Source organism: Hyaena hyaena, unplaced genomic scaffold (genome assembly GCF_003009895.1).
Source record: "Hyaena hyaena isolate Hyena2069 unplaced genomic scaffold, ASM300989v1 scaffold_555, whole genome shotgun sequence".
NCBI lineage: Eukaryota > Metazoa > Chordata > Mammalia > Carnivora > Hyaenidae > Hyaena > Hyaena hyaena.
In genome coordinates this window covers 901,757-923,125 of record NW_024081186.1, presented here as the reverse complement: position 1 = coordinate 923,125, position 21,369 = coordinate 901,757, and the positions used below count along the sequence as shown (strand labels likewise).

Here is a 21,369-nt window from a genome sequence, read left to right as displayed (position 1 = left end):
TGATTTGTTCACTAATGTATCCTCCAAATCTAGAATGTAGTAGGCATTAAATACATACATAACTATTGAATGAGTAGGAGTTAGGAAAAACAAACAGAACAAAATGGGTTATTTTAAATATTGTTAAGATATGTAATATACAGTGAAGATAAAACTGTCATGAATGAATATTTATGCATAGTGTTAAAATACATAAAACAGATGGTTTTAGAAATTCAAGTAGAAATGGACAAAACCACAATTGTGGTGGGAGATTGTAATACATATCTTTTAGTCCTAGAAAAAAAATAAGGATATTGAGCATTTGAATAATACACTGTAGCTTGATTTAACATCTATAATAAAGTTCATATTCATATAATAAGGTTCGTATCATAAGAAAGTACCCTATAGGCTGGAACTACATACTCAAGTGTATGTGTATGGAAATTGCTCTCATTAAAATGAGAAAGAGAATATTATCATTGATATAAAGGAGATTTAAAAATTATAAGTGAATCTTCCTTTAATTCCATCCTAATAATTATTTTGGATAAGTGGATGATTTCCTAGGAAAATAAAAATCTAAATTGGCTCATGAAGAACTGAAATGTTATTAAGGCATTCTTCCCTCCACAAAATACAGAGTCAGACTATTTATAGATGAGTTTTCAGAAACTTTTAGTGGATCAAATATTTTCTATGCTGTTTAAATAGTTTCAGTGTAGAAAAAAAGATGGGAAGCTTCCCATATTATTTTATGAAGCAAATATAAACCCCATGCCAAATCCTACAGAGATAGCACAAAAGAAAAGGCAAACACACTTAGGAATGTTGAACCACAAATCCTACATAAACCGTTAGCACTTGTGGGCTTTATTTCAGGAATGCAAGAATATTTTAATATTGGGAAATATATTAATATTCAACAATTAATAGTCAGAGGGGAATATGACCGTGGCAGTATTAAAAGCATTTGATAAAATCTCACTTCCATTCTTACATTTTTTTTAATATTTATTTTTGTGAGACAGAGACAGCATGAGTGGGAGAGGGCCAGAGAGAAAGGAAGACACAGAAACAACAGCAGGCTCCAGGCTCTGAGCTGTCAGCACAGACCCTGACGTGGGTTTCGAACTCATGGACCATGAGATCATGACCTGAGCTGAAGTCAGACGCTTGACTCACTAAACCACCCAGGCATCCTCCCCTCCTTTTTTTTTTAATTTTTTTAAAAGTTAAAAATTTTTTCCCACTTCCATTCTTGATTAAAAATGAAACAAAATAACAAGAGAAAATTTGTAGTAAACTAGGACTAGAGGAATGCATCCTTAATTTAATAAAAAATATTTATCCTAAGCCCACAGCCAAAATTACACTTAATGGTAAAACACTAGTGCATTCCTATTAAAGTCAGGATCAACTATAGTATGCCCATTATCATGGCTTTTTTTTCAACCATAGTTTCAGAAGTTCTAGGCAATGCAGTGAGAGAAGAAAAAGAATGAGCTGTTAGTATTGGAAATGAAGGAGGCAAAACCATCTATATTTAGTGATATATGATTATATAGATCTGGAATGAAACTGAAGAATAGTGGAGAGCTAATGAGAGTCAAATAAGGTAGTAAGTTAGAATATACATGAACCAAAATCAGTAGCTTTCTTACATACCAGCAGTAAACCACCTAGAACATGTGATGAAATAGATCATATTCACATAGCAAAATATATATGATATAAGGGAATAAACATAGTAAAAAAGATATGGGACCTATATAAATATAACTATAAACCTTACTCGAGAGGAGAGGTGGATGAGTAGAGAAGACAAACCTATGATTGGGTGAGAAAATTTTGTACAGTTACCACTTCTCTCCAAATAAGTTGACCTGTAACTGAATTCATGCCTAGCACATGAGACACACAATAAATGTTTTTAAATGATTGTTAAATAAGTGATATAATTACAGTAAAAATATTAGATTTTTTTTGACTTGACAAAATGAGAACTTCATCTAAAAAAAATCTTCAGAGTTAAGAATGAAATTTTGATAATGAAGACTAATGAAAGTATTGCCAGGTCAGTTATATGACAATGTAAGATAAATTGTAACAGTGGTATTGGTGCATGATCAGATAGATTTGTGAAACAGAGTAGAAAGTCAAAAATCAGATTTATAACTGTTTAATGACTTAGAGTGTGATGGTGATAACATAATCATAAGTAGGAAAAATGGATTTAATGTAGGAGCACCTGGGTGGCTCAGTCGGTTAAGCATCCGACTTCGGCTCAGGTCATGATCTCACGGTTCGTGGGTTCGAGCCCCATGTCAGACTCTGTGCTGACAGCTCAGAGCCTGGAGCCTGCTTCAGATTCTGTGTTTCCCTCTCTCTCTGACTCTCCCCTGCTCACACTGTCTCTGTCTCTGTCTCTCTCTCTCTCAGAAATAAGTAAAACATTAAAAAAAATTTTTTTAAAAGATGGATTTAATGTATTTTTAGACAACTAACTGTGGGAAAAAGTATCCCTACTTCATAATATACTCCAAAATATATTCCAGGTGGATTAAAGATTTAAATTTCAAAAGTGAAACTGTAAAACTGTTACAAGGAAATATTACAATTTATTTTTTATTTTTTTAAATATTTTTTAAGTTTATTTCTTTATTTTGAGAGAAAGAGACAAAGAAGAGAGAGAGACGTGCATGTGCATGCAAGAGCAGAAAAGGGGCAGAGAGAGAGAGTGAAAGACTCCCAAGCAGGCTCTGTGCTGTCACATCTGACACGGCACTTGCTCAGTCGTACGAACGTGAGATCATGACCTGAGCCAAAATCAAAAGTCAGATGCTTAACTGACTGAGCCACCCAGGCACCTTGGAAATATTAGAATTTAGAATGTCTTTCTAAACATGACCTGAAAGGCAGAAATAGTAAAGGAAAAGATGGATGCATTTGATTACGTACAACATTTAAAACTTTTGAACTTCCCATAACATCATAAAAAATGTAAATGTAGCTGATTATCTTGAAAAATATTTGTAACATATGTGGCAGACTGAAGGTAAATTTTTCTACCATACATAACCAATGTATGGAAGATGTAAGCTCACTGATGACTTAAAGGTGCAAATTAAAACAAAAGAAATACCATTATTTTGGCCATCAAACTGGCAAACAACAACAAAAAGTCTAGGGTGCAAGAATACTGGTACTTGCCTGCACTACTGGTAGAAGTGTACCTTGGGGGCAGGTTTGCTGGAAGGTAGTGTGGCCAAGATCAAGAGCCATTCCTTAACAATTTATCCTAAGGAATTTTTCATAGCTGTTTGCAAATATATAGCTCCAATGACAATCATTGCAGTGTTCTTTCTTTTTTTTTTTCTTGAGGTAAAATTGACATATAACATTATATTAGTTTTAGGTACACAAAATAATGATTAGATATTTTTTATGGATTGCAGAATAACAGTAACTTCTAGTTAACATCTTTCATCAGACATAGTCACAATGTTTTTTTCTTGTGATGAAAACTTTTAAGATCTACTTTCTTAGCAACTTTAAATATGCAATACAGTATTACTACTTGTAGTAATCATGCTGTACGTTATATCCTCAGGAGTTATTTATTTTGTAACTGAAGTTTGTACCTTTAATTCCCTTACCCCATTTCACCTACCCCCACTGCCTGCCTCTGGCAACCACCAATCTCCTCTTTGTTGTCTATGAGTTCTATGCAGTGTTATAATATCAATATCTTGTGAATAACAAATGTCTTTCTATGGGGAAATGGTTAATTCAGTTGTAATAGAGCCATATAATGGAATATTGTGAAATTATTAAAGATAGTGTTGACAAATATTGAATGATATGGACAAATCCATGCTATGTGAACAAAGATATACTTTCCTCTTATATAGGAGGGAATCATGCAAAGAAAACTAAATGCAGTTTGTTTGAAGTATTGAGGAGGAAGGATAAGGAAAGTTTTACATTGTCCAAGGCCTTGGTTTTTTATCCGTAAATAAAGAAGGCAACATATATGCCAAGAGTTTTTGTGATGGGGTTTGATTTAGATACATACTGTTTCCAAGTTGTTAATTGATAGAGCCTCTGAATGTCAGTGCTGTTTGTCAGAGCCGAGTTCCCTATTGTAATTCAGTTTACAGCACAGGAATGGGATGTGTTGGTCCATAGCTTAAGAATGTTAAAATTAATTAATTTTTAATTAAATGTTTCAAAAATTTTACTTAGTATTTCAGTTTCACAGCAGAGTCACATTCTGATTATTAATAGTACCTAAGCTGTTACGAGATTTAAGTATATAGTATCTTAGCTCTTAGACTTTCCATAGTTGATTTAAGCAAAGGATAGTTACTGTTAAAGGGTCATAGAAGGTGATTAATGCTTTATATGTTGGGATTAATAATTTCACTTTTTCTTAAGGATATGTAAATTCTCTGTCTTCACGTGAAAACAATGTATGGAGCAGTGAACATGCTGATGGACAGTCTTTGGAAAAAACTTCTGCACAGGAAGCTCTGTTAAATTTTTTCTTTCCAACAAGTAAGTTCTTTTTTTTTTTTTCCTTCCCAGTATCCTCATTTTGAAAAGAGTAGTTAAATGTTTAGGAGGCAGTGTGTTCTATTGCCATTGGAGTGAGACAGACCTGAGTTTTAATCCTGACTCAACCTTTTGCCTTAGGCAAGGTAATATCTCTGAATCTCAGTGTCCTCAGCTTTAATGAAAATATTTACCACAAAGAATTGTGAGGATGACCTGAGACAGTATTTTTAAGACATTTCATAAATGTGGGTTACTCTTTATAGAAATTCTTTTCCTTCATAAACACCTAAACCTTTCACAATTTACCTTAATGGCATTGCCTGAAATTTAGTCACTGACCCAGTATTGTGAAATTAATGCCTTCTGTAGCATTAATCAGGGTATTGTGTGACTTTCATGTTACAGAATATACTAGATGTTTTCCCATCTGTTTTAATGATAAGTTCAGGTTTCAAGTCACATCATCTTCTTGTGATTCTGTATATAATGTGTTTATCAAACATATGATGACCCTTGAGAATTATTAACCACAAATAAAGATGTTTCATTTTCTACAGCATGTGGTACCTTTTCAAGGAAAAGTTTCAAATAAATTGACGTATGTGAATTACAAAGATGAAGCTTTTATTAAAAATCACGCAGGGGCCCCTGGGTGGCTCAGTTGGTTAAGCAGCCGACTTCGGCTCAGGCCATGATCTCGCAGTTTGTGAGTTTGAGCCCCCGTCGGGCTCTGTGCTGACAGCTTAGAGCCTGGAGCTTGCTTCACATTCTGTGTCTCCTTCTCTCTCTGCCCTTCCCCTGCTCATGCTTTGTTGCTTTGTCTCTCTCTCTCAAAAATAAATAAACTTAAAAAATAAAAATAAGTAAGTAAAAATCATGTAGAATTTATTCTAACAAAATTTGATGTACATATGTAAGCACAAAATTATATCCATTTGTTTAATTTCAGATTCTACCACTGAATTCTTCTGTGATCTTACATAAATATCCTTATATTTCTCTATACTGGTTTCATCAAGTACAAAACAGGCATTATAACACCTACTACTAATGAGAACAGCAAAATAAGTGAGCCCCTTAAATAAATTGAAAAAACCACCATGGTCAAGTTGAGTGAAGAAAGAGAAATTTGAGGGGTGCCTGGCTGGCTCAGTCAGAGCATGTGACTGTTGACCTTGGGGTCATAAGTTTTAGCCCTACATTGGTCATAGAGTTTACTTAAAAAAATAAAAATAATAAAATCTTTTTAAAAAGTAAGAAATTTGAGAGGTGGTATGTTGTGAAGTTAAATGAATGGTTTAGTGAGAGTGCCAAAGTTGGTCATAAACAACAAATGATGATTTAAGCTTTATTTAAAAAAATATTTTATTATTGTTTATTTATTTTTAAGGAATTAAATTTTTTAAGGAAATAAAAAATATTTATTTATTATTATTTACTTATTTTTAAGGAAGAGAGAGCACAAACAGGGGAGGAACAGAGAGAGAGAGGAGACAGAATCCAAAGTAGACTCCAGGTTCTGAGCAGTCAGTGCAGAGCCTGACACAAGGCTCAAACTCACAAACTGTGAGATCAAGAGCTGAGCCAAAGTCAGATGCTTAACCAACTTAGCCACCCAGGTGCCCTGATGATTTAAGCTTTAAAGCTAATGAAGATAATAGACATAAACTGTCCCATAATTACCTCTAGTAACAACATTATACAAACACTGAAGCCACCTTTAAAAATAGTCTGAATAAGAATATCTACATTTCCAAAATATTCCTTCAACCTGGCGCAGTAAGTTGAGTCAAAGTCAGTTGTATGAGATGCCCAACAAAATCAGACTGTTCCATTTTAAGAGAAACATCTGACCCAGGTTGATTCAAATCTTTAAAAAAAAACAGTGATTAAATATTTATAAAATGTATTTGCTGTCTCTTTGAAAAGAATAAGTTCTTAAAATGGGAAGTACTTTTAACCAATTTCTTTCCTCCCCTGTTTAATTGAAAAGGAACGCTCTTCCCACTTAAGCACTAAATAAAAGTCTGCCATTTTGTCATTAGGCTGTTGTTCATAAACGATTTATCTCTTGCACATCACATTAAAGTGATAACCTTGACAGACTGACAGGGAAGCTTGAGGGGTCACATAATCCTTCTCTCTTTGGACAAAATTATAAACTTATACCTGGTAAAAATTTTCTACCCTTTTTATTCTTCAAAATAAACTGTCTCAGTAATTTAAGTCTGAAAGCTAATTTTAGTATCTGGCATGAAGTCCATCAGATGCAACTGTATAATAAAATAACAGAAGCTCAGGGGCACCTGGTTGGCTCAGTTGGTTAAGCACCTGACTTCGGCTCAGGTCATGATCTCACAGTTCATGGGTTCGAGCCCCACAATGGCTCTGTGCTGACAACTCTGATCCTAGAGCCTGCTTCAGATTCTGTGTCTCCTCTCTCTCCGCCCCTCCCCTGCTCACACTGGGTCTCTCTGTCTCTCTCAGAAATAAACATTAAAAAATTTAAAATAATAGAAGCTCAGCATTAGATGAGATCTTAGAGATCAATCCGATCTCTTTTGTGATTTAAAATCTTCTTTTATGATTACCATTCCTGGAAAGTGGCCTTTGAATGATGCCAATAGCAAAGAATTTTGCACTTAGTAAGTCTGTACCATCTCTGACCAGCCCCTGAACATGATATTCCAGATGCACTCCATCCTGGGGAGGGAAGTCAGTGTGGGCTGGGTAGAATTGAGAATAAATTGCCTAGTGTATATAACAACAAAGTAGACCAAAGTCTCATATGTCTAAAATGTTTGAGAAATGAATATCCAGGCCAACTGGTAATGCATTAAATTTGTGGCCTTGTAGAGGTTACTTTGATCCTTCAGTTCTTTATTTCTAGAATGGGGGTTTTAAAAATCATTTTGAGAGTTTGTTATAATGATTAGAAATAATGTGTGCAAAGCAAGGTACCTGGCCCCAAGTAGGTGCCTAGTGAATGGTAGCTATTATTATTTTTACCTTAGTTTCAGGAATTGCCAGTCTTTAAAAAACGAATATAATAAAATATACCAAGAGATAAAAATATGCTTGTAAATATCCTATTGTTCTTTGCTGATTAGTTATAGTGCTTGAGAGTGATCATAAAACATCAGTTATTACTTTTTTAAGTCTGTTGTTGTTGACAGTATTGGAGATTGAACTGAATCTGTGCTGGCCTTAAGCCATATTGTGGAAGTTTCTTTTTGAATAAAAATCCGATATCTGCCCTTTTGGTTGTTGTTTCTCATACAAGCAGGATGTTTAAAAGAATCAGCTATTTGAGCTTACAAATCTTATAGATTCTGATATGTATGAATTTATTGCAGTTGCATGAACCTTGGTGTTCATACCATAAGTTATTGCCTATTCAAAATTATAGAGTCATAACTTAAGGTCAGATGGAAGAATCTTATACCATAGTGCCAATATGGTAAGTGTTCACAGAAAGTAGGTCAATACCAATAGTATTGTTTACCTTACTTACACTCTAGCAGTAAACTGAATTTTGCTTACATTCATTTTCATTGACATATTCAGTGACTTTCTGTAGCTATAAAATTGAGTGAGAAGATATTCATGGTATTATTATGTTAACAAGGTGTTAGTTTTAAGGACATTTGGTATATTCTTGTTATTTAACTCCTTCCGTATTATATTTGTATTACTACTACTAAGCTTATGATCTATAGTCCTTTTCCTTATTAATGACCTGTTAACAATTTATATTTTTCTGCCATTCATCTACAATTGAAAATGTGATGTTAAGTAACTTTGTGGTAATTTTTAGCTTAAGTCTTCTTTTTTCAACATTCATCACCATTTGTACATGTCATTCAGTCTTTGAATGTACCAGTTTGAGGGGCGACAGGTGGCTCAGTTAGTTAGGTGTCCAACTTTGGCTCAGGTCATGATCTCGCTGCTCAGGAGTTCAAGCTCTGCGTCAGGCTCTGTGCTGACAGCTCAGAGACTGCAGCCCACTTCGGATTCTGTGTCTCCCTCTATCCCTGCCCCTACCCTGCTCATGCTCTGTCTCTGTCTCTCTCTCAAAAATAAATAATATAACATTAAAAAACATGTAAATGTACCAATTTGAATGTTTTTCTTTTATTGTCTTGCAGTAATTACTTAATTAGGGAAAGTGCTTATTAACCATACTGAATTATTTTTCTTGGATTTTGTTTCTAAAAGCATGCATTCCAAAGCAGAATCAGGTGGTGAAGGCTTGCAATGAGCAGGAAGATTATAACAAGACTGAATGTTTGGGATATAAATGCTGTTTTTCATCCTTCAAGATCAATAACGTCAGCTGTTTTGTCCCACTAAAGGATAGTAAGTTCATCCTCTTACATTCATTATATTTATGTTTTGAAAAATTGAATAAGTAGGTTACAATGGCATAAATTTAAATTTGGATCTCTCAGTTTAACACCTAAAGGAAGATTCCAGCCCTGGAGCAACACTGTCTGTAAAAGTTCAGAGGTGGGCAGGTCTCTGTTCATGAATAGTTTCTGCTTAGCCTTTGATATGACTTTGGCAGTTCAAAATTAGTCTTATCTTTCTTTTGCTTTAGTCAATCTCTGTCTTGTTGCAGAGATTCCAGGGTCTGTGAGATCTAAAACCTTTAGTGCTTGGGAGAAGATACCAATCAGACATGCCTTAGCTTATTTTTCTCTTCTCACCTTTTCTTCCTACTCCAGTAGAATTCTTCCCATTTATCATGTCTTCAAATCTCAGTATGTAACAATAGCCTTGCATGTTCCTTGTTAAGGTTTGTTTATTAGTTTCTCTTTGTTCTATTGTTTTTGAATCAGGTTCTTAAGATTTTTTTTTCTTTACAAAGTTTTGAGAACTAGACCATCTGTTTTTCCTCCTGCATTTGGATTAAGGGGATATATTACCAGTTGGTCCCATGATGGACATATTAGACATGATTAAACACTAACAAATACTATAAAAAGGATGCATGTAAAACAAGTGTCTTAGGTTAATATAGTCCCTATTCAATTTATAGGTCTTTGTTGAACATCTAGTATTAATAATGGAAACTGAAACCTGATCATGAATATAGTATTACAGTTTCAACACTTTCAAACAGTGTTTATAATTCATTCATCAGTTTAGTCTTTATGTTATGTGTAAAGAGACATTCAGCCTTTGTGGAGGGAAAAATTGAACCGTGACTTATAATTTCCCAGTCATATTAGAATGCATTTCCAAATGAATATAAGAATAAAATATGCTTATTTACCTGCAAATTCTTGATTTCTTATTTAATTTAATGTTTTATAATTTGGAAGTAAACATTTAAGAAGCCATTCCTTTAACAAGTTTACTATTCATAGACTAATTCCCTTCTTGAGTGCTCTAGGATGTATAACATATGGTCAAGGAAAAAACACACTTAGGCCATGGGAAGAAATATATAGTATGAGTCATAATAGCCTGTTTAACAAAACCATTAGGTTCATTTTGTTAAGGCTTCCTTAAGGAGGCATGTATTTCAAGTGTACCTTTTAGTTGTGTTTTAAGATTTCATAAACTTCTGCTATTGATAGAGAACCAAAGATATTTACCTGTCATATAAGAATACCTCCTTATTTTACTTTATTCACTGATAGTTTTTTATAAAGACTTTATGAAAGAGCTCAGATTTGCTTCTCTTGCTTAAGTCATAAAAGTAACAGGATATAATTAAACCAACAGAGCCTACACAGATGTTCCGGATGTTTGGGCTTGGTGTGATCGGCATGATCATCCTGGGATGTCTGCCCATTTATTGCTGCTCTCTTTGGCAGAGGAGGTAGGCAACCATAAACTTTTATTTGCTGATTGCTGCATGTATTTGGATATTTCTGTGTAGACACATTTATTCATATGCACTAGAAACACAGGGGTTATGTTTGTGTCCCTTTTGTTTAAAAGAAGCTGGCCTAGGAAAAACCTAAAATAAAGTTAACATATTTTAAAAATTTTTAAATGTTTATTATTTTGACGAAGGAGAGGGGAGGCAGAGAGAGAGAGAGACAGAGAAAGAGAGAGAGAGAGAGAGAGAGAGAGAGAAGAAGCCACAGAATCCGAAGCAGGCTCCAGGCTCTGAGCTGTCAGCACAGAGCCTGACGCGGGGCTCGAACTCACAAACTGTGAGATCATGACCTGAGCTGAATGAAGTTGGATGTTTAACCGACTGAGCCACTCAGGTGCCACAAGTTACCACAATATTTTAAAATTGATGTTACTTTATTTTTCCATAAATTTGGACATCTTCTTGCATAGTCTGTACATTCTCTCATCAGACATTTGGGAGGAAAAATACATTAGTGAGCTGGGAGCATGTGAGTGGAAGTGGTTATTAACTGCAAATCAGAAGGGTTTCCAGAAGTGTTATCTCCATCTAGTAAATGGTCATCTACCGTTGGGTCTTAAAAGCCTTGGTCTCTCTTCAAGCCAATTTGTATCATGTTTCTGCTTAGCATCCCTGTGGATTTTATCCTTGTGGCCTATTGGCATACTTCTAAGGTTTTTTTGTTTTGTTTTGTTTTTTTTAAATAGCTCACCACCTACTGGAACAGTAGGGGTGGAGATAGAGAGCAGGGCCAGGACCAGGGTGGGGTGAGTGAGGCGACTGGAGCACAACATTTAAGGAGACACACACTCTCAGCTTTGTGCAAGTGCAGGGTTGGCACTAGCATGACCCTGAGTGTAAGTATTTCCTTCAGTTCTCTGGTAAAGAAAAGGTACCAGTTGAAAATTAAGCATCTTTGGTGTTTTTATTTGAATAAGAAAGTGGTATTTGAGTTACCAAAACATTGTTTAGATTTCGCTGAAAGATTGAGACTATACACAAGTTACCTCATTTTCCATAAAGATCATTAAGTCTTTTTTTTTTTCTTTTTTGTGCCTTTTCCTTGAGTTTGATGAGTGTGTCATATTCATCACTGTATTTTCAGTCCATAGCATGATGTCTCATATATTAAGGTGCTTAATACATTTTTGTTGAATACATTAATGGTTGAGCAAATACAGAAATATAGCAGATGGCATTGGCTAGCCAGGATGGTAGTCCTATAGTAATTTAAACTTTCTCATCACTCACATCATTTTCTCAGACTATTTTGAAGATAGGGTGGAGTCGTAGCCTTTCAGCTCCTCCCATTTGCTATATGACAGTTCATCTCTCAGTTTTCACTTAGTTTTCTATACCGAGTGTGTAATCCCTATTCCTAGGCCTCTCCTATTTTCTTTCTTTCCACAGGTGATTGAGAATAGGAGTAGAATTTTTTGCCCTTCCCCCTTCAGGGTTTGATTTCAGATAAAAGATAACCCACAAACAAAAATGAAATCATATTTGCTAGCAAATGGCGGCTAGGATTATGCCATGCAGTCTGGATGTCTGGTATAATAGGCCTAGTGTAATACTTTCATTATGGCTCCTCTACTGTGTCTTTGCCAAAGACTTTTAGGGGGATGTTCAGGTACACTGGATTTTTCTTTTTTTTTTTTATGTTTTATTTATTTCTGAGAGAGAGAGAGAAAGAGAGAGAGCGAGCATGAGCCAGGGGAGGGTCAGAGAGAGAGGGAGACACAGACTCTGAAACAGGCTCCAGGCTCTGAGCTAGCCGTCAGCACAGAGCCTGACGCGGGGCTCGAACCCGTGAACCATTAGATCATGACCTGAGCCGAAGTCAGGCGCTTAACCGATTGAACCATCCAGGCGCCCCTGGATTTTTCTTTAAAATTAATTTCAAGGAATTATTCTCTGATAAGAATATATTTTCTTCTTTCTATATAGTAAAAACTGCTTGAGAGACTTGAAAAATGTGAATAGTATATTTATTGAACGTTAAAAATTTGGTTTTCTATGATTTATTTATTTATTTAAAAATTTATTTGTTTCTTCAGACATCCTGGGTTGCTTTTTGCACCCCCAGAGTATCTGCTTAGTGCTTGGTGCTTAGCTTAATTTCCAGTAACAGTGGATGTGTGAGGGTGGATGGGGCACTGTCAGGCTTCTCCTGGTAAGCTGATTTTAGAGGCAAAGAGAATAATTGTGTTCAAATAAAGATTCTCTCCTTGATACCAAACAAGGAGCTTAAATGGAAGCCAAAGCCTGCTAACCATTCCTTTCTTTTTGGGGTCAAGATATCTCTTTAGAACTATCCCCTTAGTTCACTTTCTGTTCTTCATTTCAGAGAATGAAGAGATAGATAAAATATTACAGTAGGTAGAATAAGTGACCCATAAAATGGAAATAGATGCAGCAGTAAAATCAGTGTGTTGTGGTTTAAAAAAGAAAAGGAAGTAGCCAAAAACAGTTGTTTGTCTAAATCAACTAACTAGGGGCTAAAAGCCAAAAGCAGATCTGCAGTAACATGATCTGGGCCTATTTGTTGGAAGAACTCTTGTGACATTGGAAGATACTATTAAGCTCCTCCTCCTGCTGGATCCTGACCTATACATTAAATATACATTCCTTCAGATGTTGTAGCTATCCCCTCTCGGCCTTTAGTTATAAGCCAAAACTAGTGAAGTTTTGACATTCCATAGCTCCTACAATTTGGACAGCGTGTTTCATTTATGATTGCCTCAGGAGCTAACAACTGGCAAGAGTTAGAGGGATGAAACATGAGAAGTAATATGAGCAGGTGGGAGAAATGAAAGCAGTTATGGGGAAAAGGATAATCACTTTCCAGAGCCAAATGTATTTTATTCTTTTGGTGCCTACTTCATGCTTTCTACAGTTGACCATATTTAGTTACTCTCTTTGCTAGGTAAGACATAGGCCCTATTTTCAAGGAGCTGAAACCGACTTTAAAATAAGCCCCAAGCATGACATGTTAAGTAATAATACATGATGGAATATAATTAAGGACTAAAAGGGTGGTGGCAGTAACTTACCAAAGTTTTGAGGCAGCGAGGATCAGGATGAATGGGAGAGGGCAGAGTGGGCTCTGTGGTGGAGGTGCTATTTGATCTGAGTTTTGAAGGGAGGACAAGATTTAGAGGGGGGCTCCCACAGAATTCATTATATCCAGATGAAGTCCCCTCAGTATAGACCCCTTATCCACTTGTCATTTCTAAGCAGAAGTGGCCGAACTTTGCCTCTGGAATAATCTGTAATGTAATCTCTAGTTTACTTCTACTTGACTCGAGTTCAGGTGTGGTATGAACCAGGTACACAGAGAACGCAAACCAGCTTGAATTGGTTGCACATATACAAAAGAGAGCAGAGAGCATTAGTGAAAGGCTTTCTAAGAATTTGCTACTAATAGCCTTTTAAACTTGCATATAAGATACATTTTGAAATTCATTACATCTTCAAGGTTATGTAAGATCTATTTTTATTCTCATTAATAAGGATCAGAAACCTCATTAGGCTTAAGTGTCACTAGCAGGCTTAAGACTTACACAGAGATGAAGGAAGGAGAAGATCAGGTGGATGAGGACAAAAGGAAGCAGGGGAGGAGGGCGCTACTGGGAGAGAAGAGAAGAATGGTGGCTGAATTGTTCCCGTTACAGTAATAGAGTGCCAATAATAGTAATCTCAAGTGCCAAATTTAGTTTTTAATCTTTATCTGTTTTTAGATAAAGTTTAATCTTCATGCATAGGCCAGTTAAACATCTGTGTATTATATAGTGATATGATACTTAAGTATGCACATAGCTTTGGTAAGGTGGAAAATTCAAACATTATAATACCATGCCTATTAAACTCAGATGGAGTGCATTTTCTTGTGTTTTTTTTTTCCTTCCTCAGATTGAATTTGCAACTTTGAATTAAGAAAAAATCCAGAACTCAGTCTGAAAATGACAAAACTATGTTTTCTTTCAACTAATAAAAAGCCATGTTTTTTTTTTAAGATTGTAGATCATCTGATACACAGATGATGTAAATAGCACATCCCCCATACACTTTCAATGTTGCTACTTGCCAGATGGCTGTTACTGAAAATTTCTACATTTAGACAAATCCTGCTGCGTGATTCTCTGTATTATAATGTGGTTCTCATTATGCAGATAGTCTTAATACCACTTACTTTCTTAGAATGGGAGGTAAAGAATTGGGAATAAATGTGTCAAAAATTGCCTAAAAATCATCACCCATTGAATTTTAAAAATAGGCATTTACATTTTCAAATCTCCATGTTTGTGTGTTTCATTATACTGTACAATATAATTAGTAATGTTATTTTGAAAAGCTTAATGCAGTAATTAGCCAACTGCTGAAAGGTTTGAAGTACCTAGGATTATATACGTGTAAACTCAGAGAAAGAAAATAAAGTCTGTAAATTTTAAAAGTATGGCTAGTCTCTAAGAACTTTGATAAAATATGATCAGATGAGAATGTGAGCAAACTGGAACCCTGCTCTAACATGAGTCACTATAGATTTGAAACTCACATAAAGCCAGTTCTTTTTGGACCCTGTTCAAGGTAATTTAGTTACTGAAATAATAAGAGAATCTCATTATATGCAGATTATATGTCTGAAATGTTCCCATTGCAAGAACTCTGAGGGCAGCATTTGAGAGAAGTCGGGAGTAGTAGGTACTATTAAAAAGAACATTTTGTTGCCAAGTAACTAATAGCCTCAGTGCAAAATGCAGTGGCCTTTTCTCAGTTCCCATCCAACTTGACCTTTGGTCAATAGAACTCTGTTGAGGGCTCCCTTCTTGGAACTTTCTTTCCTTGGATTTCATTGTTTCCTTTGCCATTCTGATCCATCTCAGTTTGCTTTTCTTTGTTCTCCCAACTGTGGTTGTTTCCCAAAGTCTTATTCTCATCTACCAGAGAATATTACAGGTATGTAGCAGAAAGAACATTTAAAAAGATCTGTTTTCTAGTTTTGTCTTTTCTACCAGTTTTATACTGAGGTTAACTTCTTTTGGGAGTGGTTTTCTTATAAAATTAGGGTAGAGAATTGAGTTAGATAATTTCTAAGGGCCTTTCTTTTTGGTGTTTTTAAAAAAAATTATGAGGAGAGAGGGGCAGAGTGAGAGAGAGAGAGAGACAGAGAGACAGAAAATCTTAAGCAGGATCTACGCTCAGCACAGAGCCTGATGCAGGGCTTGATCTCATGACCCTGGGATCATGACCTGAGCCAAAATCAAGAGTCGGATGCTCAACCAACAGAGCCACCCAGGCATCTCTAAGGTCCTTTCTGATCATAATATTCTGGGCTTCTCTGAGTGAATGAGTCTTTTAAATCTGAATCCTGAAATCCTTACCACTATCTATTCCATATTTTCAAATGCCTTCATGAATTAGATGTTCTGTTAGCACCTTAAATGCAACATGTACAAAATCAAATATATCTTTTTTTCTCTAAAATCATCTCCTCTTGACAGCTATCCATTTCTGTCAGTGATTTCTTTAGTCTCCCAAGCTAGAAACCTTGGAGTCATCTGTGACTATTTCCTTTCCTTTATTTTTAATATGTAATCTATTCTCTTAGTCTACCTGTCATCTTTTGGTTTCCTTTGGAATGAGTCTGAGATTTGCCTCTTCTCATTTATTTATTGTTACATTTATTGTTACCTTAGTCCAGGTCTTGTATGCTGTCAACTTCGGTCCTGGGTAAGTAGTTTTAGGAGAGGAGCAAAAACAAACAAACAGCAACAACAACAACAACAAAACACCCAACCAAGGTTTATTAGTCTTATAGGGCTTCCATAACAAAATTTCAGAGACCAGGCAACTTAAAAAATAGACATTTATTTTCTCACAGTTCTGCAGGCTAGAAGTCCATGATTGCAGTGCCAGCTGATTTGGTTTCTGGTGAGGGCTCTCTTCCTGGTTTGCAGATGGCCTTCTTCTCACTGTTTACTCACATCACCTTTCCTTGATGCATGTGAGAAGGAGGAGAGAGAGGAGGAGCAAACTCTTGTTTTTAGTTTAGAAAACTGAAAAATTAGTTTTTATAATGACATTAATTGTGCTGATTGGGGCCCCACCCTTATGACCTCATTTAAACTTAATTACTTCCTTAGAGTCCCCAGTCTGCAAATGTAACCACATTGGAAATTAGGCCTTACATATATGAGTTTTAGGGACACAGGCATTTGGTCCTATAACACAAGGCCAGTTAGCATCCAGAGGCAAAGAAAGGATTGAGAACTGCAGAGGGCATTGGAATGAGGTGTTCAAAGAATTTATACAGGAGAGACAGTAACTAGGATGACCTAGTAGGGTTTCAAAGATGACTAGGAGATAAGTCCTGGAGAAGGTTCCTGGCACTTTGATAGGAATATATGGCTTTGCCCTTAAGGAGGGAGTTTGTAAGGGTACTTGCCAAGCCAGTTTGGACTCCTAATCTACTCTTCTTCTAATCCATCATGTAATGTCCTGCCAGATTCATCTACAAAAGACAGTATATTATTTCATTTCATTATATTATTCAGCAACTTCTAATTCATTCAAGAATATCTGGATTCCAGACCTTGTGTGAAGGACAAAAAGGTGATTCAGATCATACTCTGCTCTCAAGGAACAAATAGTCTCATAAGGGATGTATACAAATACCCAAAGTAAAAAGTCACACTCCATAAAAATTGCATGTAAAAAGAGTTAGCATGTTTGGCCTTTTCCAATTTATGTAAATTTTTCACATACAATGTTTTATATGACCTTCAAAACAGAGCTGCAGGGAAGTTTGGTCTGTTTCTCAAGATTACACAATGATACAGCAAGGATTACGATCTGTCTTCTGAGTTCATTGCTTTTTCTACTGTAGAAAATAGGAAGAAAAGAAATGTAGATGTAAACACAATGTTGTTTGCTTTAAGCCCATGCAAAGGGCTGTGGCTTTCAAAGGTTTCTATATTAGGGGCGCCTGGGTGGCTTAGTTGGTTAAGCGTCCGACTTTCGCTTAGGTCATGATCTCGCGGTTCGTGGGTTTGAGCCCCGCGTCGGGCTCTGTGCTGACTGCCAGCTCAGAGCCTGGAGCCTGTTTCAGAGTCTGTATCTCCCTCTCTCTCTGACCCTCCCCTGCTCACGCTGTCTCTCTCTCTCTCTCTCTCCTAGAAATAAATAAAACATTAAAAAATTTTAAAAAAAAGCTTTCTATATTAGATTCATTCTGTAACTCCAATAGCATTTCTTATAAAACTACATGTATCTTTTGTTCCATGCAGGTTGCTGTATTTATTTTTCTTGGTATACCCCAGGCTTTATTTTTGTCTCTGTTCTTTTGCCCATATTGCTCCCAAATCTTGGGATTGTTCTTCTTCTTCCTCTTTTCTCGTTTGAATTCTTTCTTTACTTTCATATTTCAACTGCCCTAACTCGTCCATGAAGTGTTCTACAAATGCTCCAGATCCCAACTTTTCTCTTTTCTCCCAGCCTCTTTCTGCACTTGTGTTCTTAACTGCATAGTCTAACACATAATTATCCTTTGTTTCCTGTTATTAGTTTTTTTTCTCTGGATAAATTGTAACTTCTGTGAGGACAAGGGGCTAAGCTTTGAGTCTAGAGCTGTGGGTCTCCAAATGGGGTCTGATAGTCTCACCATCACCCCCTGGGAGCATGTCAGAAATACATGTTCTCAGGCCCTACACTGGACCTACTGAATCAGAACTCCAGGGTTAAAGCCCCGAAATTTGTGTTTTAACAAGCCCAACAAGTTATTCTCATGTATACTCAGGTCTGAGAACCAGAGGTCTCTAAGACTGTGTGGTAGGCAACTCAGTAAATAATGATTGGAGGAATCTAGCCAGTCATTTTGGTGGATTTTCTATCTTTTGATGTTTCAAATGATAAATTGATAAATTTTTTTGTCTGTAATATTGATGTTATGTTTCTTAACTGTCTTAAAGAATTCATATTTATATTAATGAATTAGAATTTGTTAAGAAACATGGAAAAACCAACCCATTAGACCAGTATTTATCATATTCTAGTCTGTAGATGGGTTCTATGGAACTAACCTTGGGAATATTTAATAATACAGATTCACAGGCTGTACTCAAGAGAATATGATTTAGTAAGTATGGGATTTGGACCTGCAATTTGTATCTTCTAAAGCACCCCAAATGAATCTGATATGTAGTCCCTTTAGAACTACACTAGACTCTCCACTTCAATCCTTTTTACATTCATTCTTTCTGCAAATATTTATTGAGCTCCTACTTTGGTCTGGGCACTTGCTAGGTGTTGTATTTTTCTCCATCTGATCATCTCCATGGGCAGCCTCTCTGTGCATGTTATGAGCCATCTAAGCCTATAGCTTCAGAGTTCTCTGATGTACTCAATTCTGAGGAATCTTTCCAGTATTCTGTATTGGCCAGGTACTTTCATGCCCATATCCTGAATCTTGTCACTCAAAAAAAAATGAACCTCTGAGGGGGGCCTGCGTGGCTCAGTCGGTTAAGCATCTGACTCTCGATTTTGGTTCAGGCCATGATCTCATGAGTTCTTGGGTTTCAGCTCCATATTGATCTCCTTACACTGACAGTGTGGAGCTTGCTTTTAATTCTCTCTTCCTCTTTCTCTGCTCTTTCTGACACACACTCTCTCTCAAAATGGGTAAATTTTTAAAAAAAAATTAAAATTGAACCTCTGAGTGTCTGAAATTTTACACTTCAAATCTCAAACTACTCTTTGACCATAAATGCCTTGTCTTCTGGGCTTTTTTTTTTTTTTCTTTTACCCTTGTTACACTTGTTCTCATTGAGACATCCAGGTTCTTTAATTCTCTATTTTCCCCTGGTTTTCTCTCTTTTAGCATCATCTGATTTCTTTTATCCAACCTGTATCCTATTGTCTGATACATGAATCCGTTCTTTCCAGCTCCTTTGTTTCATTAAAATTGAATCCACACAATTTCTCTGTTCCTAGATCTAGGTTCCTAGGAATTCTTTGAGAAAATCTCACAACTATAGATCTGTATCACAAGAAATTCCCAGTGACCCCACTTAGTGTTTCCAGCCACACCACTCTACTTGATGTTTACAAAGAACATGCTTCTTCACCACTCTGATATTTTCACACAGTGTACCACCCACTGATTGAAATGCTCTTATACATCTTCCCATCTCCACTCTTCTTTATCTGGCTCACTGCACTCTGGATGCAGGTCTAAGCTTAGAGTACACCTCCTCTAGGAAGCTTACCCTAAACCTCTGCCCCACACTGGGTCAGTCTTTTTTCTACCAATCTCTACTTATCTCTGTTTGGATTATCTCAATGTGATATAATTATCAGCTTATATATCTCTCTTTAATTCTAACTTTTAAGCTCCTTGAGGGCAGGACCCACATATTATTCATCTTTATGTCTCTAGTATTTAGAATGGTGTTTATTTCATAAATGAGCAAGTGTGTTAATGAGGGAATTCATATGAGATAAATTGATCTGTACAATTCAAGTGTGAGTAAGCTGGCCGCAATATGACATTTTATATAAAAAGGAGAAAATCACCTCTAGGACTTTGGACTAATCATTTCACCCCTACTTTTCCCCTTGGGGATTCTCATTAGATATTGGGTAGACTATGTAACTTTGGATTTCAGTAATGAATGTTAGAAGGCTGAACCTAAAACCAGTGTAGTACATTTTGAAATAATAAGATCATGTTGCATTTTTCTTTGTCAATTGAGGTGAAATGTAGGCCATTAAATTTAAAATAAAATATTTATGTAAAGAAAACATCGTCATTATATGTGAAATAAAATATATTGAAGTCACAACATTAGAAAAAAGTCTAAGTCCCCAATTTCTTATCTAAGATTCTGAAATTCAAAAAGCTCTGCAAACCTAAAGCTTTTTTCCTGACTCTTTTGGCAGAAAAACCTGAGCTGACCTGACCTGAGACATTTTCTAGTCCTTATTTAATGCTTAAAATGAATATTCATGTACTTTGTTGTAGAAATATTACTGTTTGATCATGACATGTTGCCGTAGACTTCATGGGAGTGTCATGTAATATTCAGTATATCATGTCATATTGCCTTTGTAAAACCCCAGATATTCTGCATTCTGAAACGCATCTGTCCCCAAGAGACTGAGAACTACGTAGTTTCATTTTTTTGATTATCATATTTTTTTGATACTGAAGTTAGTAGCTCAACAGAGAGGCCATAGGTAAATCATAAATGTATTTTTGGCTTTCACCCACTATTTCATTTATGCCTGGAGATTTTTTTATGATTAATTGAGGAAAAAGTATTTATTTGCTTCATATCTATCTTACCTAGTGGAGCTCAGTGACAATCTAATAATGCAGTTTGAGGGGAGAAAAGTGAATATTACCTTCAAAGTCATCATTTCAAAGGCAGCCTTATCAATCTCTGGGCCCCACATGCTAAGTAAGAACCTGGTTGCTCTGTATAGCTAAGTAGCACTGTCTGGAGCCAGGGGTCCTCTTCTGTACACTACCTAGCTTTTAGCTGAGGATAGGACTGTGTATCTGTCATTCCCTCTTGATAATATCATATGCAAATCTTTCTTTCTCTTTTGGGTTTCCATCCATATCTTTGCTTTAAGCATTTTCTAGTTTTTCTCCTTGGCTTGTGCTTAGGTCTTTATTTTTTTTTTTTTTTTTTTTTTTTTTTTTACAAATAGTTTATTGTCAAATTAGTTTCTACATAACACTCAGTGCTCATCCCCAAAGTGCCCTCCTTCATGCCCTTCATGCCCATCCCCCCCTCCCCCCCACATCCATCAGTCCTCAGTTTTTGTCAGCATTCAAGAGTCTCTCATGGTTTGCCTCTCTCCCTTTCCCCCACCATTTCCGCCCTTCTTCTCCCCCTTGGTCCTCCGTCAAGTTCCTCCTAATCCTCCTATACGTGCAAACATATGGTATT

General features: G+C 36.1%; 1 protein-coding gene across 1 annotated transcript in view; it reads left to right on the top strand.

Moving 5' to 3' along the window:
* FMR1NB (FMR1 neighbor) overlaps positions 1–21,369 on the top strand; it is a 39,014-nt gene that overhangs the window by 8,014 nt on the left and 9,631 nt on the right. Inside the window, exons 2-4 of the mRNA XM_039256033.1 lie at positions 4,423–4,542; positions 8,761–8,901; positions 10,276–10,372. Of these exons, the coding sequence (XP_039111964.1) occupies positions 4,423–4,542; positions 8,761–8,901; positions 10,276–10,372 (358 nt within the window). The remainder of the gene's footprint in view (positions 1–4,422; positions 4,543–8,760; positions 8,902–10,275; positions 10,373–21,369) is intronic.